Source organism: Palaemon carinicauda, chromosome 18 (genome assembly GCF_036898095.1).
Source record: "Palaemon carinicauda isolate YSFRI2023 chromosome 18, ASM3689809v2, whole genome shotgun sequence".
In the NCBI taxonomy this organism is placed as follows: Eukaryota; Metazoa; Arthropoda; class Malacostraca; order Decapoda; family Palaemonidae; genus Palaemon; species Palaemon carinicauda.
This window is the reverse complement of record NC_090742.1, coordinates 61,182,628-61,207,628: the sequence shown is the minus strand read 5'-3', so window position 1 is coordinate 61,207,628 and position 25,001 is coordinate 61,182,628. Positions and strand designations below refer to the sequence as shown.

Below are 25,001 nucleotides of genomic sequence, written 5' to 3'. Positions count from 1 at the left end.
ACGTTGTTAATAGTTTATATTGAACATACAGTACCTGTTTTGACGTTTCTGTTTTTAGAATGATTTATTGTTAATTTGTTCTCATCATTTATTTATTTCCTTATTTCCTTTAATCACTGGGCTATTTTTCCCTATTGGAGCCCTTGGGCTTATATAGCATCATGCTTTTCCAACTAGGATTGTAGCTTGGCTAGTAATAATAATAATGATAAATAAGGGATTTTGACGAAGGAAAAATCTATTTCTGGGCGAGGGACCTGTGTCGCCTAGTGAAATGCTCCTTAAAGCACCATTTCAAAGGTATAAATACTGCTAAATATACCAGAGAAAAAAGTTGCATGGATTTGATTGAGGGAGGCTAGAACAGAACTGGAGTATTAAAGTGTCGTGCAAAGTGTATATTTACTGACCGTTTTGATATTGACTTTTCACACACAGGCCGATGGGAGGGTTATGCTCGAGATCAAATAAAGAAGGGAAGGAAATAGGGGATTGAATCATATAAGACATGAGAAACCCCTTTCCTGATGATTGATGATTAGGAATTGGAAAACTGGAGAAGGAGAATTCCAAAGTAAGTTAACCTATTTTAGTTTTCTATTTTCGTACAGGCCTACAATATTCTATATTTTACTCTTACTCGCTAAATCTTCATTCCTTATGTATTTCTGTTTCATCATGCATTTTTGCTACATTTTTAATAAATATAATACTTGTAAATAAAACAAATTTTCATTTAAAAAAAAGATTTATTGAAATGCACTGTTTTCAACAATGCTACATGAAATTTGGCTATTGTATTTCCAAATGTATATAAATATCATCATGTATAAATAAGCGATTGGTGAAATAAATAGCCTTAAAGCTTTGAGTGGGAACTTATAGAGAAGTTCATTTTGTATGGGAATTTTGATTTCAATGAGTAGTATTGAATAAATGTTTACATGATTAGAAAAGTAGCTCAGAATTCCTATAACTTAGAAGAATGAAGGGTTTAGACATTTACGACAGTCATCTTCAACGCAGCACTTCAAGTTGCCAGGGCAGTCGAAATCGTTGAAGCACTCATCCCGGCAAAACAGGTCAGGAAGGCCTGGGATCTTAGGGACTTTCGGCAAGAAGAAGCGCTGGTCTGGTTCAGCTGTCTGACGTGTTGTCCTTGACTTTCCTTCTTCATCGGGAGAGACTTCACGTGTAACCCTATCGAAAACTCTACCAAACCTATTTCGTCTTCTCTCTCTGTGATCTTCTTGGGCTTGTCTTTGGGGAGATCGACGGCTGCGAGAGGCTTCGTCCTCCTCTTCATAATCTGTATTGCGGGTGACCCTATCAAAAACTCTGCCAAACCTATTTCGTCTTCTCTCTCTGCGATCTTCTTGGGCTTGTCTTTGGGGAGATCGACGGCTGCGAGAGGCTTCGTCCTCCTCCTCTTCATGATCAGTATTGCGGGTGACCCTATCGAAAACTCTGCCAAACCTATTGCGTCTTCTCTCTCTGCGATCTTCTTGGGCTTGTCTTTGGGGAGATCGACGGCTGCGAGAGGCTTCGTCCTCCTCCTCTTCGTAATCAGTATTGCGGGTGACCCTATCAAAAACTCTTTCAAACCTGTTATTTTTCCTTTCTCTCCTGTCTTCCTGAACTTCACGCTGGGGAGATCGACGGCTTCGTGATGTCTCCTCTTCATTTGCATCACGAGTGACTCTGGAGAATAGTCTTTCGAACCTGTTCAATCGCCTCTCACGACGGTCATCTTGGCTTGGACGTTGGGGAGATCGGCGACTTCTTATATATTTATCTTCCTGTTCTCCTGCATCTCGAGCAACTCTTTCTTGACGTTCTTCCTTCCTTTGTTCACGTCGATTCTGCTGCCGTTCCTCTCTGCGCTGCTCTTTGCGTGCTTGTTTATCATTGTCTGAGATGGCCTCTTCTACATCAGGAGATGTTGCTGCTGAGAGATCATCTGCAGGGGCATCTGCAGTTGATCTTGTGCTACCAGGAGCTGCAGAACGTGTGCCAAAGAGCCCCCCGAAAATGCCTTGAGGTCGGGGACAGAATCCAGGTTTAAGTGTTCCAGGGCCTATACCAAAGTTCTGCTGCTGAGCTGGGGAGAAGAAGGAGCATTAGTTTAGCGGAATCAAAAACTAATTATATACATAGACTAGATAATTTACAAACAGCATGTAATACTGAATAGAAATGCAATGCCATTTTTTTAAAACATTAGAATATTATTTATTCACCAGCCATCATACATTAGATTCTAAAACTGTCCAATTTGCTGATTGGTTCAAATTCTGTAACGTTTGTTACATATTCATGAAAATAATCAATTCTTAGGAAAGTGATCCAGTAGAGTGAAAACCTGGCATTTTGAAAGTTTAATATGGTAACCACTTGATGTTTGGGTAGTTGCCTATGCCACTGTAAATAACAACTCAATCATTAAATCGAAATGAATCAGTGCAAGTTTAGTTTGGAGTCGTTGATAAGTATGGAGAATCATGACATTAATTAATTCAAGTTCTCTTTGAAGACTGTAAAAGCTGTTTTTATCCGCCTCGAATTTTAATGTATGTACTATGTGCAAGCACATGCTCTGATTTATCTAAAGTTTTTCAATCAGAGGCTTTTGTGATATTCGTTTTTGTTTAGGTAAGATCAAGGGGGATGCGTTGTTAATTTACGTTAAACTCAATGACATTTTTAACCGTTCTTTATGTATCTTTTGTTGGGGTCTAGTATTTGTTTTGTCATGAGAAATTTGAACTTTTAATAAGATAAAATAAAGCTACTTTTAGCATGAAATAACAACATGAATGAATCTCATAACGTCACTGAATCGTAAATGATGCTTTCAGAGGGACAAGCAAGGAATATTAAGGTCATTAAACCAGCAGTAACTGCTCATTCTTTGATAAGAGTTTCAAGTTACATTTAAGCAAGTCTTTAGTTTTAGAACTATAGAAGATGTTATTGCTTTTGTGGTAAAGGCTTTTAAGAATGAATCATGAGGATGGATCATTTTCATGTACAGTATAAGAAAAAGATTTTATAAACACTTACCTCCAGGAGGACTTCGACACACGGTAGAGCATCCCACAGGGCAGCATTTATCGATTCCAGGGCACTGGAAATCACTCTGACATTCTTGAACGCAAGAAGCTCCTCCTGCAAACCTATTGAAGCCTGTATGGGTATTTGCAATGAATGGGCAAGAGCCGGGCTTACCGCCTCCTACCTGTCCTGGAATGCCAGGGGGACCTACTTGACCCTGGAAGCCTGGGGGACCTACGGCCCCTGGAAACTGTCCCTGGAACTGCCCTGGGAATGATGGCCCTACTGGACCACCAAACTGGCTGACGGGACCACCGAAAGGTCCGACGGGGGCACCAAAGGAACCGATAGGCTGCAAGAATGAACAGCATCGGCGGTGGCCAGACTGACAGCACTGGTTGGCTTGTTGCTGGTCTTGGAAGGAACACCTGTCACAAGGGTCATGGAAGATGTTCAGGAAGTCGATGCTGTCGACGAGACCCGGAAAGAATCTGCGAGAAAATGAGAAAGTAAAAAAGAATTCATCTTCCATATCAGGACAAAGTAACATCTAGTCTTTACTTCTAGATAACGTTTGTCATTTAAAAAATGATTTCTACATCTTCGATTGCTGCAAGACTGCCATATGACATAAAAGGATTTTTATATCTTAATCTCTGTTTAATTTATTTTCAATCATATAGAAATTTCAGAGTAATGAGAAACAAATACCACAACAACTGAAATGCATCTCTCTCTCTCTCTCTCTCTCTCTCTCTCTCTCTCTCTCTCTCTCTTTTGCGTGCATATATATAAACCCTAAAGCAACAAAAAAGTAGATAATAGTATAAGGGAAACTGCAGATTCTCTTTTTTTCTCTCTTGCTTTTACATACTCTTAAAAGTCGAAATGCCAAAGCAATAGAAAAACAGATGACAACTAAATTTGGACTCTCTCTCTCTCTCTCTCTCTCTCTCTCTCTCTCTCTCTCTCTCTCTCTCTCTCTCATGACATGACCTCACATTGTTGGTAAAATCCTCACATTAGCAACTGACCTTGTATTAGGGGAGCTGCCTCCTGGTGGTGAAGCTTGAGGTACATCTGCAGTAGGCTTGGCATCCTCTTCTGTGCTTGGGAACTGGAGTTGAGCCAGTCCTAAGTCTGCCACGCACGCTATAACTACGAGTAGATGAAGTCGACCCATCCTGATGAAGGATAGAAATAAGACTTTTTATTGTTTATATATGAAATAGCTGTTTTGACGTTGTTACTGTGTGTAGAATGATTTATTGTTAATTTGCTCTCATCATTTATTTATTTCCTTATTTCCTTTCCTCACTGGGCTATTTTTCCCTGTTGGAGTCCCTGGGCTTTTAGCATCTTGCTTTTCAAACTAGGGTTGTAGCTTGGCTAGTAATAATAATAATAATAATGATTGTTTTGTCAGTTAGGCTAAACTTTTAGTTATTCATGTTCTACAGATTGAATGTAGGATCTTGAAGGTTTGTTCACCTGTAAAATTATTTATAATTTATAAATATATTTGGAAAATATTGAGGTGATAGATTTGTAATACATGTGAAAGGTTAGATGTATTGGTAGTTAAGGACAAATATCTATTTCTTTTCATTCCTGTTTCTCAGGACAATACCTTAATAATGTCGTTATATTGCGCTGTCGAGTCCAGATTCGTAAGAAAGTCAGTCGGTTATACTTATGTAAGGGAGATAGAAGGTAGGTAGTGGGATTTTATGGACTGAGGGGGAGGGGGGGGGTTTGTTTGGGGTTGCACTTTGCTGTTCAAATGCACCAATATTCGTCTTGAAGTAAGGTGGATTTCTCTCTTGTCTCGAGTCAGTGGAAGGTCAGGTTTTGGTGGTGGGGGTTGGGGGAAGGGTTTCATATGTTGGTTAGACTTCAATCAATATCAGAATTATGCTTTTAGCGAAGTCTTTGTAATTGAAAGAAAATCTCTCTCTCTCTCTCTCTCTCTCTCTCTCTCTCTCCTCTCTCTCTCAGGCCATCTTTTGTAATATGTGTTGCCAGATATGGGGATTTATCCCTAGATTTTGCGATTTTGGGTGTCCGATGGGGATATGGGGATATTCTGTACAAATTTGGGGATTTTTGGCGAGAAAATGAGAAAATCCCGTAAATATCGTATAAAAGGGAATAAACTATCTAAATGCCCGCAAAGGACGAAATGTAATAAATTTCATAGTATACTGCAGAATATTTATATACAGCTAATTCACGAAACAAGATTCGCGTGAGAACAATTATAATTTATATATTAGTAAAGCCTATAGAGTCAGAGGAATATAATATTTCTGGAAATGGGGATTTTTGTGTTGTTTTGGGGATTTTTAGACTACCGATCTGGCATCTATGCTTTGTATATAGGCCTATGTGAGAGTTGGGGAATTTTTGGCAAGGGATGGGAAAAGTATTAGGGGAGCTAAACAAGGGAGATTTGTGGATTGGGGAGGAGTTACTAAGCAATGGCAAACTTTTAGCTTTTGTTATTTGTAAGTCAATACGAATTCAGAGAAATCTCTTCCTTTCCTTCAACGTCCCAAGAAGGTCGCGTGTCTCCGTGCGGCTTTCATTCCTTCCTTCCTCCCTCCCACCTCGTGTTTGTTTACTCGTCCTAAATGGCCTAAAACTTGCTGACCTTGACTTCACTTTCACTGGTGGAGTCGACCAGAGGAAGGAAGTCTCTTTGGTTCTGTCCCTTGTTGAATCTAGTTACTTTTCTAGTTACTTTTCTAGTTACTCTTCTGGTTACTTTTCTAGTTACTCTTCTGGTTACTTTTCTTGTTACTTTTCTAGTTACTCTTCTGGTTACTTTTCTAGTTACTTTTCTAGTTACTCTTCTGGTTACTTTTCTTGTTACTTTTCTAGTTACTCTTCTGGTTACTTTTCTAGTTACTTTTATAGTTACTCTTCTGGTTACTTTCCTAGCACATCTTGTGTGGTCCGTGAGGACAGGGTATTTCAGGTGATCTCTCTCTCTCTCTCTCTCTCTCTCTCTCTCTCTCTCTCTCTCTGTCAACAATACCGAAGTTGATAAGATTTTATTAATACTACGACATATCTTGAACAGCCGATTAATTATAACAATGAACTGTCAATAATCTCTCTCTCTCTCTCTCTCTCTCTCTCTCTCTCTCTCTCTCTCAGCAGTACCGAAGTTGATAAGATTTTATTAGCAGTACGGCATATCTTGAACAGCCAATTAATTATAACAATGAATTGTCAATAATCTCTCTCTCTCTCTCTCTCTCTCTCTCTCTCTCTCTCTCTCTCTGTCAGCAATACCTAAGTTGATAAGATTTTATTAGTAGTACGGCATATCTTGAACAGCCGATTAATCATAACAATGAACTGTCAATATTCTCTCTCTCTCTCTCTCTCTCTCTCTCTCTCTCTCTCTCTCTCTCTCTCTCACAAATCAGTCCAGAGGTAAAGGGTACAAACGGGAATTGAAAAGATACGCCTACACTCAATGGGGTGATTTCTGTACATACAAAATAGCCAATACTTGGAATAGACTTCCAGCGGATATAGTAAACAGTAACACAGTAAACGAGTTCAAGAATAAGTTAGACAAGATCACAAGAACTTTCCAAAGTCTTAAAGTAAATCGCTCTACCAAAGAGCAAATGGAGTCTCCACGGATGGACTAATATGTCTTTGAGACATCCAAAACCCTTTTAACACACACTCTCTCTCTCTCTCTCTCTCTCTCTCTCTCTCTCTCTCTCTCTCTCTCTCAATAATACCGACGTCGACATTAAAATAAATATTTCCTATATAAATTATAAAAACAAAAAAAGAGGAAGAGAAATTAGATAGAATAGTGTACCCGAGTGTACCCTCAAGCAAGAGAACTGTAACCCAAGAGACAGTGGAAGACAATGGTACAGAGGCTATGGCACTACCCAAGACTAGAGAACACTGGTTTGATTTTGGAGTGTCTTTCTCCTAGAAGAGCTGCTTACCACAGCTAAATCTCTTCTACCCTGAACACTCCAGTACTTGCTTCTATATAAATAGTTGACGAATATACATTAAAGCTTAATTACATAAAGTTATGGTTCTATAAACAAATAAAAGAGGCTCAAATGTAAGTCTATGGGAAATTAATGTGAGAATTCTACGATCAACAAGAAAATTTTTAAGTTTTTCTCTTTAACTGATGTATAGGCCTATACGCGTTTATAAATCGAACGCATTAGAAGTATCTCTATAGAACTATTATTACGAGTTTATGAAATATACATGACACAGAATAAGCATAGTGGAATAAGTTGAATAAAATAAAGGAAATAAGAGAAGGACAACACAAGTACTGTATATAAAATATGCTGTTATCAGATAAAGATAGATTTTTATGCATTAAAAATTCAAATTTTTTAGAGGGAAATTATATTTTTTAAACAAGTTTTTTTAGTTTAATAGACAGTCGGTCTATGGTTAAAGTTTAGAGTTTGTGAATATATGTATTACATGATGATATTAAAAAAGTTTTAACAAGTGAAAAAATTCCTCTGTAGCTAAAAATAGTATAAAGTTGCTTGACTGTATCGAAGGGAAACCAAATTGTGTTCCAAATCAAGTTGAAAAAAAAAAAATCCGAAAATTGCCAATTATTATTATAATGCAAATTAGATAATATTGAAAAAAAAAGTTAATAGTGCCAAAAAAAATCGTAATTCTTTCGAATGCGTAAAAACTAAGCAAATTCAATAATATTTAGAAAAAGGAAAATTATAGAAAAAAAAATTCGAATTCTTTCGAATGCGTAAAACTAGCAAATTCAAAAATATTAAAAAAAAAAAATAATAGAAAAAAAGCAAATTCGTATTACCAAGAAAAGCCGAAATTCCTTCGTCTGAATAAAAACTAACAGATGAAAATATACGAGTTACTTAAAAAGATGAAAAAACATAAAATCTCGTAAGTCCTTCACACACACACTTATTACTTTTCCTTAATACTTTGTGTTTTGACTCACGAAAACCACTCTACTCTCACTTGCCACTCACAACTCTCCCCCCTGGTCACTACCAGCTGAGATTATGTCTCAGTCTCACTAACCTGGAGATGGTTATGCTGTGCTTCAGTCGCCGCTACTCGCATTTATATAAGGTGTTCGCTCAGGGGGAGAAGCTGTATGACCTTAGTGATCACTCCCTTCCCCCCCCCCCCTCTTCCCCCTTCGTAGTAAATTTCTCCCCCCCCCCTTATTCGGCCTCCTAGGACCCCGCCCCCTTCTTGTCTTCCTCCTTCAACACCAGACGCCCTCCTCTTACGTGTCAGCTTCCAAACGAGCTTCCATATCTCTCTGTCTCTCTTTCATGTATGAGTAAATGACCTCCCCCCCCCCCCCCCTCTCTCTCTCTCTCTCTCTCTCTCTCTCTCTCTCTCTCTCATGTATAAGAACCCATGCCGGTAAATGACCACCTTAAACTGACACCTCTCTCTCTCTCTCTCTCTCTCTCTCTCTCTCTCTCTCTCTCTCTCTCTCTCTCTCTCTCTCTCTCTCTCTCTCAGGTATGAGTAAATGATTACCTTAAACTGACAGTCTCTCTCTCTCTCTCATGTATGAGTAAGAGCCCGTGCTGGCATATGACCACCTTAAACTAACATTCTTTTCCCCCTCCAATTTTTTTAAGCAAGAGCCAGTGCTGGCAAAACCCATCATATTCGACATTATCTCCTTTTTTTTTTCCATAACACCATCCCCTCCTTTATTTACAAGGTCGCAACCCCCCCCCCCTCCCCCGAGCTAGAAATTAGGGAGGGGGTAATGTAAGCGGGTGAGGGGGGGAACAAGGGGGGGGGGGTTTGATGAAGATGTTGCTCTAAATTTTCTAATTGATTAAGGCGAAATTGAGGGATATTGATCTCTCTCTCTCTCTCTCTCTCTCTCTCTCTCTCTCTCTCTCTCTCTCTCTCTCTCAACTTCCTCCTTCTGATGTGACCACAGGTAAAGGAGGAGTCTTAGGAAATTGTGTAACTCGTGGTTTTTTTCCCTCTTTGCGTATTTCTTTATTGTTTTTACTAATATTGTATATTGGGTTTAGAGAAAATGTATTAATATCGAATGTATTAATGTATTAATATGTATTAAAATGCATTAATATCTTTACTTGTGATTTACTTTTAGTTGGAATTAATGCTGCGGACTCACACTCGCAATATAAGATTCTCTCTCTCTCTCTCTCTCTCTCTCTCTCTCCTCTCTCTCTCTCTCTCTCCTCTCTCTCTCTCTCTCTCTCTCTCTCTCTCTCACTGTAGCATTAAGAGGCCAATCAGAAATGAATTAACAAAGAAATAAAATGGTATTTAAGAATTCTCTCTCTCTCTCTCTCTCTCTCTCTCTCTCTCTCTCTCTCTCTCTCTCTCATTATATTCTGAAATTTGAAAGGTAACAGCTTGTAAATATTATATGTGTGAGAGCACACTTAAGCACAGTTTTCTGTCTTATTTCTCTTCCTCTTGTTATTTTAAGTTTTATAGTTTATATATGAAAGATATATTTTAATGTTATTATTGTTCTTAAAACATTTTATGGTGTTCATTACTTCTCTTGCAGATTACTTATTTGCTTATTTCCTTTCCTCACTGGGGTATGTTTCTCTGTTGGAACCCTTGGGCTTATAGGATCCTACTTTTCCAACTAGGGTTGTAGCTTAGCTACTACTACTACTACTACTACTACTTCTACTACTACTACTACTACTACTAATAATAATAATAATAATAATAATAATAATAATAATCTATTTTTATTTGTAAAATGCCGTGTGTTTAGGACCCCCCTTTGAGTAATGAAAAAGATGCAAAGGTGTTAACCAATCACTAGTTGCAATATTGCTTTTATAATTGCAACATTATAACCGTGCAAATCCTTTTGGTGAAGTTATCCTCTCTTTCTTGACCTCTCTATCCTTACTGAGGCCCATAGCCGCTTACACCATGCAGCTAAAGACTGGTGCAAGTGTACAAGTTCATGCATCATTTAACTGGGTCGGGCTGGCTCTCAAACCCACTCGATGGGGATCAGTTTCTGTATCTTAACTAATCTCTAAATGATGTTCTAGACGTTACTTTATGTTGATCCTTCGTTTCACAAATCACAATTCTTTTATTATTATTATTATTATTATTATTATTATTATTATTATTATTATTAGTATTATTATTATTATTATTATTATTATTATTATTATTATTATTATTTATATATAATTAATTGCCAAGCTACAATCCTTGTTGGAAAGCAGGATGCTATAAGCTCAGGGGCTCTAACAGGGTAGATAGCCCGGTGGGGAAAAGAAACAAGGAAAAACTAAATATTTCAAGAACAGTAACAACATTACAATAAATATCTCCTATATAAACTGTAAAAACGTTAACAAAACAAGAGGAAGAAAAATAAGATAGAATAGTGGGCCTGAGTGTACCCTCAAGCAAGAGAACATTAACCTAAGACAGTGGAAGACCATGGTACAGAGGCTATGGCACTACCCAAGACTTAGAGAACAATAGTTTGATTTTGGAGTGTCCTTCACCTAGAAGAGGTGCTTACCATACCTAAAGAGTCTCTTCTACCTTTACTAAGAGGAAAGTGGCCACTGAACAATTACAGTACAGTAGTTAACCCCTTGAGCGAAAAAGAATTGTTTGATAATCTCAATGTTGCCAGGTGTATGAGGACAGAGGTAAATATGTAAAGAATAGGCCAGACTGTTCAGTGCGTGTAGGCAAAGGGAAAATGAACCGTAACCAGAGAGAAGGATCCATGTAGTACTGTCTGGCCAGTTAAAGGATCCAATATCTCTCTAGCGGTAGTATCTCAACGGGTGGCTAGTTCATTTTAAGGCTTTGAGACTCCTCTATGATATTGGATGGTGAAGATTGCAATAAGTCTTGTTTCTTATTCAGCTGCCAGACAATGGCATATTAAGAATAACTTTGAAGGATTTTGGTGGTCAATCTATCCAAGGAAATATTTTAATTCTTTAATTCTACCTTGTTTCGAGTATTATTCACCTTTCTGGTTTTCAGCCGATGATTCATATCTTCTTTTGTTGGACAGAAACTTACCATCTATTAAATTCCCTATTCCTGATCTGAATATTAATCTCTGGAACCGTCTGTCTATTATTATTATTATTATTATTATTATTATTATTATTATTATTATTATTATTATTATTACTTGCTAAGCTACAACCCTAGTTGGAAAAGCAGGATGCTATAAGCCCAGGGGCTCCAACAGGGAAAATAGCTCAGTGAGGAAAGGAAACAAGGAAAAATAAAATATTTTAAGAGGAGTAAAATCAGCAAAATAAATATCTCCTATATAAACTATATAAACTTTAACAGAACAAGAGGAAGAGAAATAAGATAGAATAGTGTGCCCGAGTGTACCCTTAAGCAAAAGAACTCTAACCCAAGACAGTGGAAGACCATGGTACTGAGGCTATGGCACGACCCAAGACTAGAGAACAATGGTTTGATTTTGGAGTGTCCTTCTCCTAGAATAGTTCTTTATGCATGTTTCATAAGAATTTCTACAATTCTAACCATCATTTGCATTAATATCAACCGAGACTTTACCATCTTTACCATCCTGTACGTACTACTAGTCATCCAGTTAATTCTAAGTCTTACCCTCTCCATCATATGACTCAACACTACACAGCATTTTAGAAGTCTTATTCCAGTTGTTACCAGATTGTTGAATGCTCTTCCTAATCTGGAAGTTGAATCAGTGGGACGTCAGGCGTTCAGGCTTTTTGCAATAATTTTTTTTTTTCTGAACAGGTTGACACGAATCTCGTTTTTTATATGTGACAGATGTATTTCAACGTTGCTACTGATCTTAATATATGTTGTACTGTATACTGTTTATTATTTCGAATATATACATATATATATATATATTATATATATATGTATATATATATATATATATATATATGAGAAATTATAAACAGTATACAGGAGAACATATATTAATATATATATATATATATATATATATATTAATATATATATTATATATATATATATATATATACATATATATATATATATATATGTTTGTGTGTGTGCGTAAATATATGTTATACTGTATACTGTTTATTATTTCTCATATATATATATATATATATAATGTATGTATATATATATATATATATATATTAGTATATGGTCGACTGTATACTCTATTATTTCTCATATATATATATATATATATGTAAATATATGTTATACTGTATACTGTTTATTATTTCCCATATATATATATATGTATATATATATATATATATATATATATGTAAAATTTATTCGCTATATCTCTATTTCTTTTTTGAACTGGGCTGCTTTCCATTTTAGAGGCTTTCGGGCTTGTAGTATCCTGCTTTTTCTAATTAAGGTTGTATCTTGGCTAGTAACTCTGATAATCCAACAAATGATTTGAGAAATTTCTGTAAGCCCTTTCCCTTGTTTAAGACCAGTTTCTATCTGTATTAGCCAATTATGATATTACGTTGAAAAAATATTCATTATTATTATTATTATTATTATCATTATTATTATTGTTATTATTATTATTACTAGCCAAGCTACAACCCAAGTTGGAAAAGCAAGATGCTATAAGCCCAAGGGCTCCAATAGGGGAAAATAGCCCAGTGAGGAAAGGAAATAAGAAAATAAATAAATGATGAGAACATATCTTTTAGGTATGGCACTTCAGAACAAGTTCTTAGGGTTTAAAATTTTTTTTTACAGTGATATTAAGCCGTGTTTAAAAGATTACAGCTTCCCCTTAACCTTTCTTTTGGAACATTTACCGAGATTCGTCGCTAATGTGAGATAGGACTACATAACTAAAACCCTTTTTACCTCCGCCAACGAAGTTAGAAGGAAGTTACGTGTGTTCGCCCTTTTTTTTTTTTTTTTTTTTTTTTTTTTTTTTTTTCTTTGTGAACAGTTTCCTGGCCACAATTTTAATCGTCGAATAATGAAACTTGCAGGGATTAACTATGTAAAAAAGCTGGAAATGATTAAATTGTGTAAAATCAAGGTCACGGTTAAGCAAAATGTCCAATTCACGTAATCAGCCATAAGTTTAGACATCGTTGTCACAGAAACTTCTAACTTGGTACACATTTGAGTGCATGCGAATCCACGACAATTAATACATATAAAGGTCAAAGGTCAAGGTCGAGCAAAAGGTCGAGAGATAAGCTGCCTCGGCTGAGGTCTGCGCTCTACTGAGTACCCCTCTAGTTTAAGAAATGTATTGATAAATTGTGATACCTAATGCACTTAATAGACATTTCAAGGACATTTTTTGGTTATTTTAGGTTTATTGGAAGAGTAGGAATTTTAGGATAAATGTGGGAAAATTTTATTATATAGAATTTGAATCAAACTTTTAACTGGGCTCCACAAGGCACTAGAAGAGTTGGATGACCCAGGCCTACATGGGTGATTAAAGCGTGAAGTAGGAGACGACTGGCGAAATCTAATTGAGGCCCGTTGTGTCAATAGGCGTAGGAGGTGATGATGATGATGATGATATAATTTAAATTAACCTTTTTATAAGAAATATCACTGGCGTTAAATAGGTTTCTGATGGCTGACATTAACTTCATTTAAAAATTTGTCTCTATTTCTTATATTTTGCAACATGTCTAATATGAAGAAGTTTAGCATTTTGGTTTTTGTTCTAAAGACTTTTTTTTTCTTTTTTTTTTTTTTTTTTTTTTTTTTTTTGAATAATGTTAGGGCGAAATGTAAACTGTAAGATTACGAAAATGGCTTTTGTTTTTCTATAGACGTAGCAATAGATAGATATGTGTACGCATTAAGAAATGGCATTAGATATTCACATATATTTTTCCTCATGCCAGGAATAAAAGTTTAGATCTCTGGGTATGAAGGCTCGTATTAGATAATTATGAGAGAGAGAGAGAGAGAGAGAGAGAGAGAGAGAGAGAGAGTGTGTGGGGTATACCATGAGAGAGAGAGAGAGAGAGAGAGAGAGAGAGAGATAGTGAGTGTGTGTGTATACCATTCGAGAGAGAGAGAGAGAGAGAGAGAGAGAGAGAGAGTATACCATTCGAGAGAGAGAGAGAGAGAGAGAGAGAGAGAGAGAGACGGATAAGAGCGAGGTGTACCATTCAAGAGAGAGAGAGAGAGAGAGTACAAGATGAGTCACCTCATCATATACCCAAGATTAGGTCCCGTATACTTGACCCTACCTCATTTGGCCCGAGGTAATTGGAGGTCACATTGAGATCACCGTAGCGTTTAATGCATTACCTTGTTTTTTTTTTTATTATTGAAATGTATTCGCGACAGCTAAGCAATTTCTTTATTATACATTGTTTGTGGAATGATTATTTTATGTGTTAATTAATAAGGAAGATGATGTTTTCAATGATAAAAATATAAAGGGTTATACAAATATTAAGGAAAATGATCATAATTGTAAACAGTAATTAGCTAATATGCATATTGAAGTATTATTATTATTATTATTATTATTATTATTATTATTATTATTGTTATTATTATTATTATTATTATTATTATTACTAGGCAAGCTACAACTCTAGTTGGAAAAAGCAAGATGCTATAAGCCCAAGGGCTCCAACAGGGTAAAATAGCCCAGCAAGGAAAGGAAATAAGGAAATAAATAAATGATGAGAACAAATTAACAATAAATCATTCTAAAACAGTAACAACGTCAAAATAGATAAGTCATAAATAAAACTATGAAAAGACTCAACATAAAAAACATTTGCTCCAACTTTGAACTTTTGAAGTTCTACTGATTCAGCTACCCGATTAGGAAGATCATCCTATTGAGATGGGATATTGATAAGTGAGAAAATATGAAAGATGAAATATGAATATAAAAACTGATGAATTGCGTTAACGGACAAAGGAATAAATAAACGAATATGCACTATGAATATACTGGTAAATTAGCCTAATGAATAAATATAGAATGAAATCGGGTAATGAATCAATATAAAAATATCAGTTAATAAATATACAATGAAATCAGTTATTGAATCAAAATACAATGAAATCAGTTATTGAATCAATATACAATGAAATTAGTTGATGAATAATACAATGAAATCAGTTGATAAATAAATATACAATGAAATCAGTTATTGAATCAATATACAATGAAATCAGTTAATGAATAATACAATGAAATCACTTAATGAATAAATATAAAAAATCAGTTAATGAATAAATATACAATGAAATCAGTTGATAAATAAATATACAATGAAATCAGTTATTGAATTAATATATAATGAAATCAGTTAATGAATCAATATACAATGAAATCGGTTAATGAATAATACAATGAAATCACTTAATGAATAAATATAAAAAAATCAGTTAATGAATAAATATACAATGAAATCAGTTAATGAATAATACAATCTTCTTCATCTATTAGCGTGCCTTTTTCCCATTAATATTGGGTAAGCGTGGTTGCCTTCTTTTGAAGGGCTTTGCTTTGGCTTTAGGATGGACCTTAGTCCCGACCGGCTGCCGAAATCAGCGAATGAATGAATATACAATGAAATCAGTTAATGAATAAAAGGGAAAAAAGAAGACACTCGAAATATCTAAAAAAAAAAAAAAAAATAAATAAAACAGAATGCGTAAGTTGATATATTAGGAAACAAAGTGAAAGAGGAGACCCAGATTAGCACACGGGTGAAAGTAATTCTCTTGTATCCGTGGGTGTGTGTGATCAGGCTTGCCAGGTTGGCCTCTTTCAGGCCAAAAACCTCAAATTTGGCCTTTAAAAAAAAACGGTTTAGCCTATAGTAATATCATGCAAGGAAAGGTTAACCTTAAATGTAATATTTTCGGCCTTTTTTGGCCTTTAAAAAAAAACTGTTTAGCCTATCGTAATATCATGCAAGGAAAGGTTGACCTTAAATGCAATATATTTGGCCTTTTTCTACTTATAGTTTGGCCTTTTAAAGCTGCCGTTGATTACTTGGCCTTTTCATATTTAGAAAACGTGGCTACCCTGTAAGTGTGATGTACGAGTTGCGTGTGGGCGCGGGGTGAAGGCTGGGCATGTGAGCCTACGTATTTTACTATTATTTTTTGTTTGGATAATATGGCGATTGAAGTATTGTTAGTCATTATTGAATTCTGGATAGTCGGGTGGAATTTTGCTGAGGTTTTCGCCATGTCGAAAGATGTATAATAATTCACTCTCTCTCTCTCTCTCTCTCTCTCTCTCTCTCTCTCTCTCTCTCTCTTTTAAAATACTTTAAACGTTTAAAACTAATATGCTCTACCCAAGAGCAAATGGAGTCTCTTCGGATGGATTAAAAATTATTTAAGGTATCCAAAAATCCTTGTAACTCTCTCTCTCTCTCTCTCTCTCTCTCTCTCTCTCTCTCATGGAGTCTCCGCAGATCGATTAAAAAGTATTTAAAATATCGACAATCGTTGTAACACTCTCTCTCTCTCTCTCTCTCTCTCTCTCTCTCTCTCTCTCTCATAAGGAGTCTCCGCGGATGGATTAAAAAGTATCTAAGATATCGAAAATCGTTGTAACACACTCTCTCTCTCTCTCTCTCTCTCTCTCTCTCTCTCATGGAGTCTCCGCAGATCGATTAAAAAGTATTTAAGATATCGAAAATCGTTGTAACACACTCTCTCTCTCTCTCTCTCTCTTCTCTCTCTCTCTCTCTCATGGAGTCTCCGCAGATCGATTAAAAAGTATTTAAGATATCGAAAATCGTTGTAACACTCTCTCTCTCTCTCTCTCTCTCTCTCTCAAGGAGTCTCCGCGGATCGATTAAAAAGTATTTAAGATATCCCAAAATCCTTGTAACTCTCTCTCTCTCTCTCTCTCTCTCTCTCTCTCTCTCATGGAGTCTCCGCAGATCGATTAAAAAAGTATTTAAGATATCGAAAATCGTTGTAACACACTCTCTCTCTCTCTCTCTCTCTCTCTCTCTCTCATGGAGTCTCCGCAGATCGATTAAAAAGTATTTAAGATATCGAAAATCGTTGTAACACTCTCTCTCTCTCTCTCTCTCTCTCTCTCTCTCTCTCAAGGAGTCTCCGCGGATCGATTAAAAAGTATTTAAGATATCCCAAAATCCTTGTAACTCTCTCTCTCTCTCTCTCTCTCTCTCTCTCTCTCATGGAGTCTCCGCAGATCGATTAAAAAGTATTTAAGATATCGAAAATCGTTGTAACACACTCTCTCTCTCTCTCTCTCTCTCTCTCTCATGGAGTCTCCGCAGATCGATTAAAAAGTATTTAAGATATCGAAAATCGTTGTAACACTCTCTCTCTCTCTCTCTCTCTCTCTCTCTCTCTCATGGAGTCTCCGCAGATCGATTAAAAAGTATTTAAGATATCGAAAATCGTTGTAACACACTCTCTCTCTCTCTCTCTCTCTCTCTCTCTCTCTCTCATGGAGTCTCCGCAGATCGATTAAAAAGTATTTAAGATATCGAAAATCGTTGTAACACTCTCTCTCTCTCTCTCTCTCTCTCTCTCTCTCAAGGAGTCTCCGCGGATCGATTAAAAAGTATTTAAGATATCGAAAATCGTTGTAACACTCTCTCTCTCTCTCTCTCTCTCTCTCTCTCATGGAGTCTCCGCAGATCGATTAAAAAGTATTTAAGATATCGAAAATCGTTGTAACACACTCTCTCTCTCTCTCTCTCTCTCTCTCTCTCATGGAGTCTCCGCAGATCGATTAAAAAGTATTTAAGATATCGAAAATCGTTGTAACACTCTCTCTCTCTCTCTCTCTCTCTCTCTCTCAAGGAGTCTCCGCGGATCGATTAAAAAGTATTTAAGATATCGAAAATCGTTGTAACACTCTCTCTCTCTCTCTCTCTCTCTCTCTCTCATGGAGTCTCCGCAGATCGATTAAAAAGTATTTAAGATATCGAAAATCGTTGTAACACACTCTCTCTCTCTCTCTCTCTCTCTCTCTCTCTCTCATGGAGTCTCCGCAGATCGATTAAAAAGTATTTAAGATATCGAAAATCGTTGTAACACTCTCTCTCTCTCTCTCTCTCTCTCTCTCTCTCTCTCAAGGAGTCTCCGCGGATCGATTAAAAAGTATTTAAGATATCGAAAATCGTTGTAACACTCTCTCTCTCTCTCTCTCTCTCTCTCATGGAGTCTCCGCAGATCGATTAAAAAGTATTTAAGATATCGAAAATCGTTGTAACACACTCTCTCTCTCTCTCTCTCTCTCTCTCTCTCTCTCAAGGAGTCTCCGCGGATCGATTAAAAAGTATTTAAGATATCCCAAAATCCTTGTAACTCTCTCTCTCTCTCTCTCTCTCTCTCAAGGAGTCTCCGCGGATCGATTAAAAAGTATTTAAGATATCCCAAAATCCTTGTAACTCTCTCTCTCTCTCTCTCTCTCTCTCTCTCATGGAGTCTCCGCAGATCGATTAAAAAGTATTTAAAATATCCCAAAATCCTTGTAACTCTCTCTCTCTCTCTCTCTCTCTCTCTCTCTCTCTCTCATTGTTTTTATATACTTGAATGATTCAGTAATAGTAGAAGGACGTCCAAAAATGAATATTTTAATAGTTATCGCAACGCCAACTCACAGAAAGCAATCAGTCATATTGCAAAACCTACGTCAACATATTCTTTGTGACGGAGCTGAGAGAAGGTTGTGAACTCAAAGGCAGTGTGAAAGCAACTAAGTTAGTTTATTAAAGAACACTCTCCTTTATATACAAAATCTCAAAAGCAACAAGAGTTTTCATGTTCAAATATTGACACTGTTACAGAGGAGAAAAGCAGACATGTTTATTCTGGTTCTTTTTAGTACATCTTACTTAGACATATGATCCAATAACTCAGGAGATTCAAGCTTTGCTTAAACTCGATTATGGAACCTCACTTTGATATTCTTTATTCCTGGCATTCTAATTTGATCTTCCTTTTCACTTTGCACTCACATTATTTATTTAATATAATGTTCTTGTGTTATTGTTTTACCATGTTATTATCGTTAACTTAACACTGTTGAAAATTTCCATTAAAATAAACGGTAAATGCCTGGCAATATTTATTCCAGGATTTTTACCGTTTTAGAAACGGATATATTGGCGTAATGGACCGATATTACGTTTACAAAACCCGTAAAGATAATAACAAAGTAATGTAGAATTACGGTCGCCTGTATTTTACTGAAATACGTCTGAGAACAGTATATTTTGACGGAGAATTTTCGATTAAAATTGAGTTTTTTTTTTTTTTTTTTTTTTTTTGAGTAAGTCGAAATTGCGGTGTTTGGCATTCTGCTGGACGGGAGATCGAGTCCCGCTCAAGCTCCCTAGTTCTTTGTAGTGTCTGCAATTTTACCATCCCTGTGAACTAAGGATCGGGTAATCGGAGGAGCCTATAGGTGTACCTACTGATTCATCAGCAGCCATTGCCTGGCCCCTCCCTGGTCCTAGCTTTGGCGGAGAAGGGTCTTGGTCGCTGATCATATGGATGTATGGTCAGTCTCTCGGGCATTGGGTTATTTGCAGTAACCATTGCCTAGCCTTCCCTGGTCCTAGCTTGGGGCAAAGGGTCTTGGTCGCTGATCATATGGATAAATTGAGAGTCTCTTGGTCATTGAGTCATTTGCAGTAGCCATTGCCTGGCTTTCCCTGGTCCTAGCTTGGGCAGGGAAGGGTCTTTGTCGCTGATCATATGGATAAATGGGGAGTCTCTTGGTCATTGAGTCATTTGCAGTAGCCATTGCCTAGCCTTCCCTGGTCCTAGCTTGGGGGGAGAAGGGTCTTGGTCGCTGATCATATGGATAAATGGAGAGTCTCTTGGTCATTGAGTCATTTGCAGTAGCCATTGCCTCGCTTTCCCTGGTCCTAGCTTTGGCAGAGAAGGGTCTTGGTCGCTGATCATATGGATATATGGTCAGTCTCTCGGGCATTGGGTTATTTGCAGTAGCCATTTCCTAGCCTTCCCTGGTCCTAGCTTGGGGGGAGAAGGGTCTTGGTCGCTGATCATATGGATATATGGTCAGTCTCTAGGGCATTGCCACTGTCCCTTGCGTCTGCCACTCATGAGTGACCTTTAAAACCTTTAATGACGTTGGTTCCGTTCACTTCGTCTTGGTTCTCCCTCGGCACTTGTTCCTACTAAACGTATTTGGAAGATTACCAACAACAACAGCTTTCTCTTCTTCGTAGACTTGGTAATCCAAACTGGTCAAGGTTGAGAGAGAGAGAGAGAGAGAGAGAGAGAGAGAGAGACTTTCTGACTCTTCTTGGTACGTAACCTTTGCGCCCATCTTGGCAGGTATGGCGAATATTTTGAGTTTGTTTAAAGTTGTGCAGAATGTTGTCTTTGTCTGTTTGTCTTTGTCGTTTTGGTTTTTATGAAGAATAATTGTCTGTTTGTCTTTGACGTTTTGGTTTTTATGAAGAATAATTGTCTGTTTGTCTTTGTCGTCTTGGTGTTTATGAAGAATAATTGTCTGTTTGTCTTTGTCGTCTTGGTGTTTATGAAGAATAATTGTCTGTTTGTCTTTGTCGTCTTGGTTTTAATAAAGACTAATTTTTTCCTGATGTTTTTTTTCCTTAAATTGTAGAATGCAAATTAAGTTTCACCTTTCTCTTGTCAGAATAGGCAATGTTTTCTATTAGTTCATTTGATAAATTATTGAGTGTAACCTCAATTTATATAAAGATATTTTTTTATATACTCAATTTGTATTTATTAATTTTGATTTGCAATTACGTTACACTGTTTACCTTTATTAGTAATGATAACAGTTAAATTTTATCCCTAAAATCCCTCGTTTTCCCTGAAATTATATTTACGGGTAAACTTTAATCCCTAAGATATCCTTTTATGTAGGTTTTCCCCCCATATATACCCAAATGATTCCCTTTATAAAGTCTGAAGGACATGCAATAATGCAAGGATGCGAGGTTGGCCCATTTCAGACCAAAAACTTCAAATTTGTCCTTTTTGAAATTGGTAAGCCTTTAGTAATATGAAAAAGGGTTGGCCTTAAATGCTATATTTTTGGCCTTTTATACTAATGGGTTAGTCTTAAATGCTATATTTTTGGCCTTTTTACACTAACGGGTTGGCCTTAAATGCTATATTTTTGGCCTTTTTATACTAACGGGTTGGTCTTAAATACTATATTTTTTGGCCTTTTACACTAACGGGTTGGCCTTAAATGCTATATTTTTGGCCTTTTTACACTAACGGGTTGGCCTTAAATGCTATATTTTTTGGCCTTTTTACACTAACGGGTTGGCCTTAAATGCTATATTTTTGGCCTTTTTACACTAACGGGTTGGCCCTTAAATGCTATATTTTTGGCCTTTTTATACTAACGGGTTGGCCTTAAATGCTATATTTTTGGCCTTTTTATACTAACGGGTTGGTCTTAAATACTATATTTTTGGCCTTTTACACTAACGGGTTGGCCTTAAATGCTATATTTTTGGCCTTTTTATACTAACGGGTTGGCCTTAAATGCTATATTTTTTGGCCTTTTTATACTAACGGGTTGGTCTTAAATACTATATTTTTTGGCCTTTTTACACTAACGGGTTGGCCTTAAATGCTATATTTTTGGCCTTTTTATACTAACGGGTTGGCCTTAAATGCTATATTTTTGGCCTTTTTATACTAACGGGTTGGCCTTAAATGCTATATTTTTGGCCTTTTTATACTAACGGGTTGGCCTTAAATGCTATATTTTTGGCCTTTTTATACTAACGGGTTGGCCTTAAATGCTATATTTTTGGCCTTTTACACTAACGGGTTGGCCTTAAATGCTATATTTTTGGCCTTTTTATACTAACGGGTTGGTCTTAAATACTATATTTTTTGGCCTTTTACACTAACGGGTTGGCCTTAAATGCTATATTTTTGGCCTTTTTATACTAACGGGTTGGTCTTAAATACTATATTTTTGGCCTTTTACACTAACGGGTTGGCCTTAAATGCTATATTTTTGGCCTTTTTATACTAACGGGTTGGTCTTAAATACTATATTTTTGGCCTTTTACACTAACGGGTTGGCCTTAAATGCTATATTTTTGGCCTTTTTATACTAACGGGTTGGCCTTAAATGCTATATTTTTGGCCTTTTTATACTAACGGGTTGGCCTTAAATGCTATATTTTTGGCCTTTTTATACTAACGGATTGGCCTTAAATGCTATATTTTTGGCCTTTTTATACTAACGGATTGGCCTTAAATGCTATATTTTTGGCCTTTTTTATACTAACGGGTTGGCCTTTTAAAGCTGCAGTTGATTAGAAATTGGCCTTTTCTCATATCGTCACCCTCATAAACTAACTGCCTAAGTCATTTTCTCCACTTGTTGGGAAATCAAAAAAAAACTTCTCATTTCCTAAATCTATATATCATTGTATTGAGTTTCAATTAACAAATTCTTAGCAGAAGAATTTGTGAATTAGAATTTGTTAATTGAAGCTCAACACAATGATATAAAGAATTAGGAAATGAGGTTTTTTATTTCCCAACAAGTGGAGAAAATGATTTAGGCAGTTAGTTTATGAGGGTGACTATATTGTCACTCGAATCTACGGGCCAACCAAGGGAAAGGCCCGTGCCAACAACAAGTGTTGGCTTTAAATACTCCAACAACAACAACAGCAACAAGTCACTCGAATATTTGTGTACCGAGAGAATGCTTTGAGTCCGTAGGATACGAACTGGGGTCGTTCAGGGTCATGCGATATGAAAAATGGAGACATTTAAACCTAAGGAAAAATATATAATGTTGAAGAAAGAAATATATATATAATTGAAGTGTTCTTTAACATATTTTCTCCGTCGGGGCATTTCCCTGAAACCTTACACAGCGTGACCTTTTAATGCCCTAATTCTGATATCCCTGATTTCAGGATTTGTTAACGCCTGCCACTCTAGAAAAGGATGATTGGCGTGTCTTTATTGCCGCTCTAGGAAAACGGTAAATATGGGATTAAATTTGTAAGACCTTGTACACACACACACACACACACACACACACACACAAAAAAAAAAAGGATTAAAGACATTTTGTATCATGCAATAAGTTGTGTCTCAAAAGATACAAAGAAGAATGTATATATGTAAAAAAATAAAAATTCACTAGTACGTTAATATGAAAGAATGAATTTCTCGTGGACACACTTTCAAGGGTATCCATTCGGTTTGTTCTCGAGAACAAAAAAAAAAAAAAGAAGAACAAAATCGAACAAATTGACAATGGTCATCTGAGAATAGCATGTCGCCTTTTCGATGAAGATGTCGCTCATCTTATTGGCGTGTCCTTACTGTATATGACTTAGGATTAATTTCATTGAATAGCTAATTTGCATTATGTAGTTATTTCAAGACCAAAATTATATGTATTGTTTAGAGTAACAATTAATCATTAATACTTTGGGATGCAATGTAATTGTTCAGTGGCCACTTTCCTCTTGGTAAGGGTAGAAGAGAATCTTTTGCTATGGTAAGCAGCTCTTCTATGAGGAGGACACTCCAAAATCAAACCATTGCTCTCTAGTCTTGGGTAGTGCCATAGCCTCTGTACCATGGTCTTCCACTGTCTTGGGTTGGAGTTCTCTTGCTTGAGGCTACACTAGGGCACGCTATTCTATCTTTGTTCAGTGGCCACTTTCCTCTTGGTAAGGGTAGAAGAGACTCTTTAGCTATGGTAAGCAGCTCTTCTAGGAGAAGGACACTCCAAAATCAAACCATTGTTCTCTAGTCTTGGGTAATGCCATAGCCTCTGTACCATGGTCTCCCAGAGGGTAGAGTTCTTTTGCTTGAGGGTACACTCGAGCACACTGTTCTATCTTATTTCTCTTCGTCTTGTTTTGTTAAAGTTTTTATAGTTTATATAGGAGATATTTATTTTAATGTTACTCTTCTTGAAATATTTTATTATCCTTGTTTAATTTCCTCACTGGGCTATTTCCCCTGTTGGAGCCCTGGGCTTATAGCATCCAGCTTTTCCAACTAGGGTTGTAGCTTAGCAAATAATAATAATAATAATAATAATAATAATAATAATAATAATAATAATAATGATGATGATGATGATAATAATAAAATATGTTTTAGTTTCTTCGTAAAATAGGATAAGTTACCAACGTGAGAAATACGACAGAAGGGAAAGTAAAAGTGCGATAAACTTCCAGTTATACGTTTCAACTTCACAGTTTTCACTCATTAACATTTTTACATTCACACACAATCCCACATTAGACTTTATTCGTAATAATGATTCACAACCAAAGCCTCTTTAGTTAGAAATCTACTAAGACCCTTCTGTGATATCATGTCATAATGACGCGTGTCAGCCGCCCATTATTCTCTCTCTCTCTCTCTCTCTCTCTCTCTCTCTCTCTCTCACTAGCAGAGATTTATGACGACGAGAAATGTATTGGTTGAGTAGTGGTTAGTTACGTCAACAGCTGCACGCACATGGCTATGGATATGATCCACTTATGTTTTTAACTTTCTTGGCAAGAGATAACTGAATGTGGATGTTGCCGTTTGTATATATATATATATATATATATATACAGAGAGAGAGAGAGAGAGAGAGAGAGAGAGAGAGAGAGAGAAATGAAGCCTCCTAGTCAACTGCTTAAAACCCTAGTTGTCTCAATAACTAAAGCTCCTTCATCGACTTCCTCAGTGAGATGGAATAAGCTATGCAAGTTTCCTCAATTCCATTTTTGCTTTGTTAACCTTAGCATCAGATTACGTACCTGGCAGTCAGTCGGATGCGCTGGGTTTCAACCAGGGAGGAAATGATAATAAGTGAATGATAGATACAGTATAGAGACGCAAAGATAGATATATCAATAGATAGATGTGTGAGAGATATTGAGAGAGAAAGTCAT

General features: G+C 36.4%; 1 protein-coding gene across 2 annotated transcripts in view; it reads right to left on the bottom strand.

Moving 5' to 3' along the window:
* Nucleotides 1-735: 735 nt before the first annotated feature.
* Nucleotides 736-25,001, bottom strand: part of LOC137657836 (uncharacterized) — a 52,060-nt gene continuing 27,794 nt past the window's right edge. The window contains exons 1-4 of one of the 2 annotated variants that reach the window (XM_068392422.1): nt 8,137-8,158; nt 4,089-4,238; nt 3,064-3,545; nt 736-2,101 (exon numbers count right to left, since the gene is read on the bottom strand). In XM_068392422.1, coding sequence (XP_068248523.1) covers nt 978-2,101; nt 3,064-3,545; nt 4,089-4,237 — 1,755 coding nt within the window. In that variant the 5' untranslated portion in view covers nt 4,238; nt 8,137-8,158 and the 3' untranslated portion in view covers nt 736-977. Of the gene's footprint in view, nt 2,102-3,063; nt 3,546-4,088; nt 4,239-8,136; nt 8,159-25,001 lie in introns of those variants that run through there. The other variant, XM_068392421.1, reaches the window with a different exon arrangement.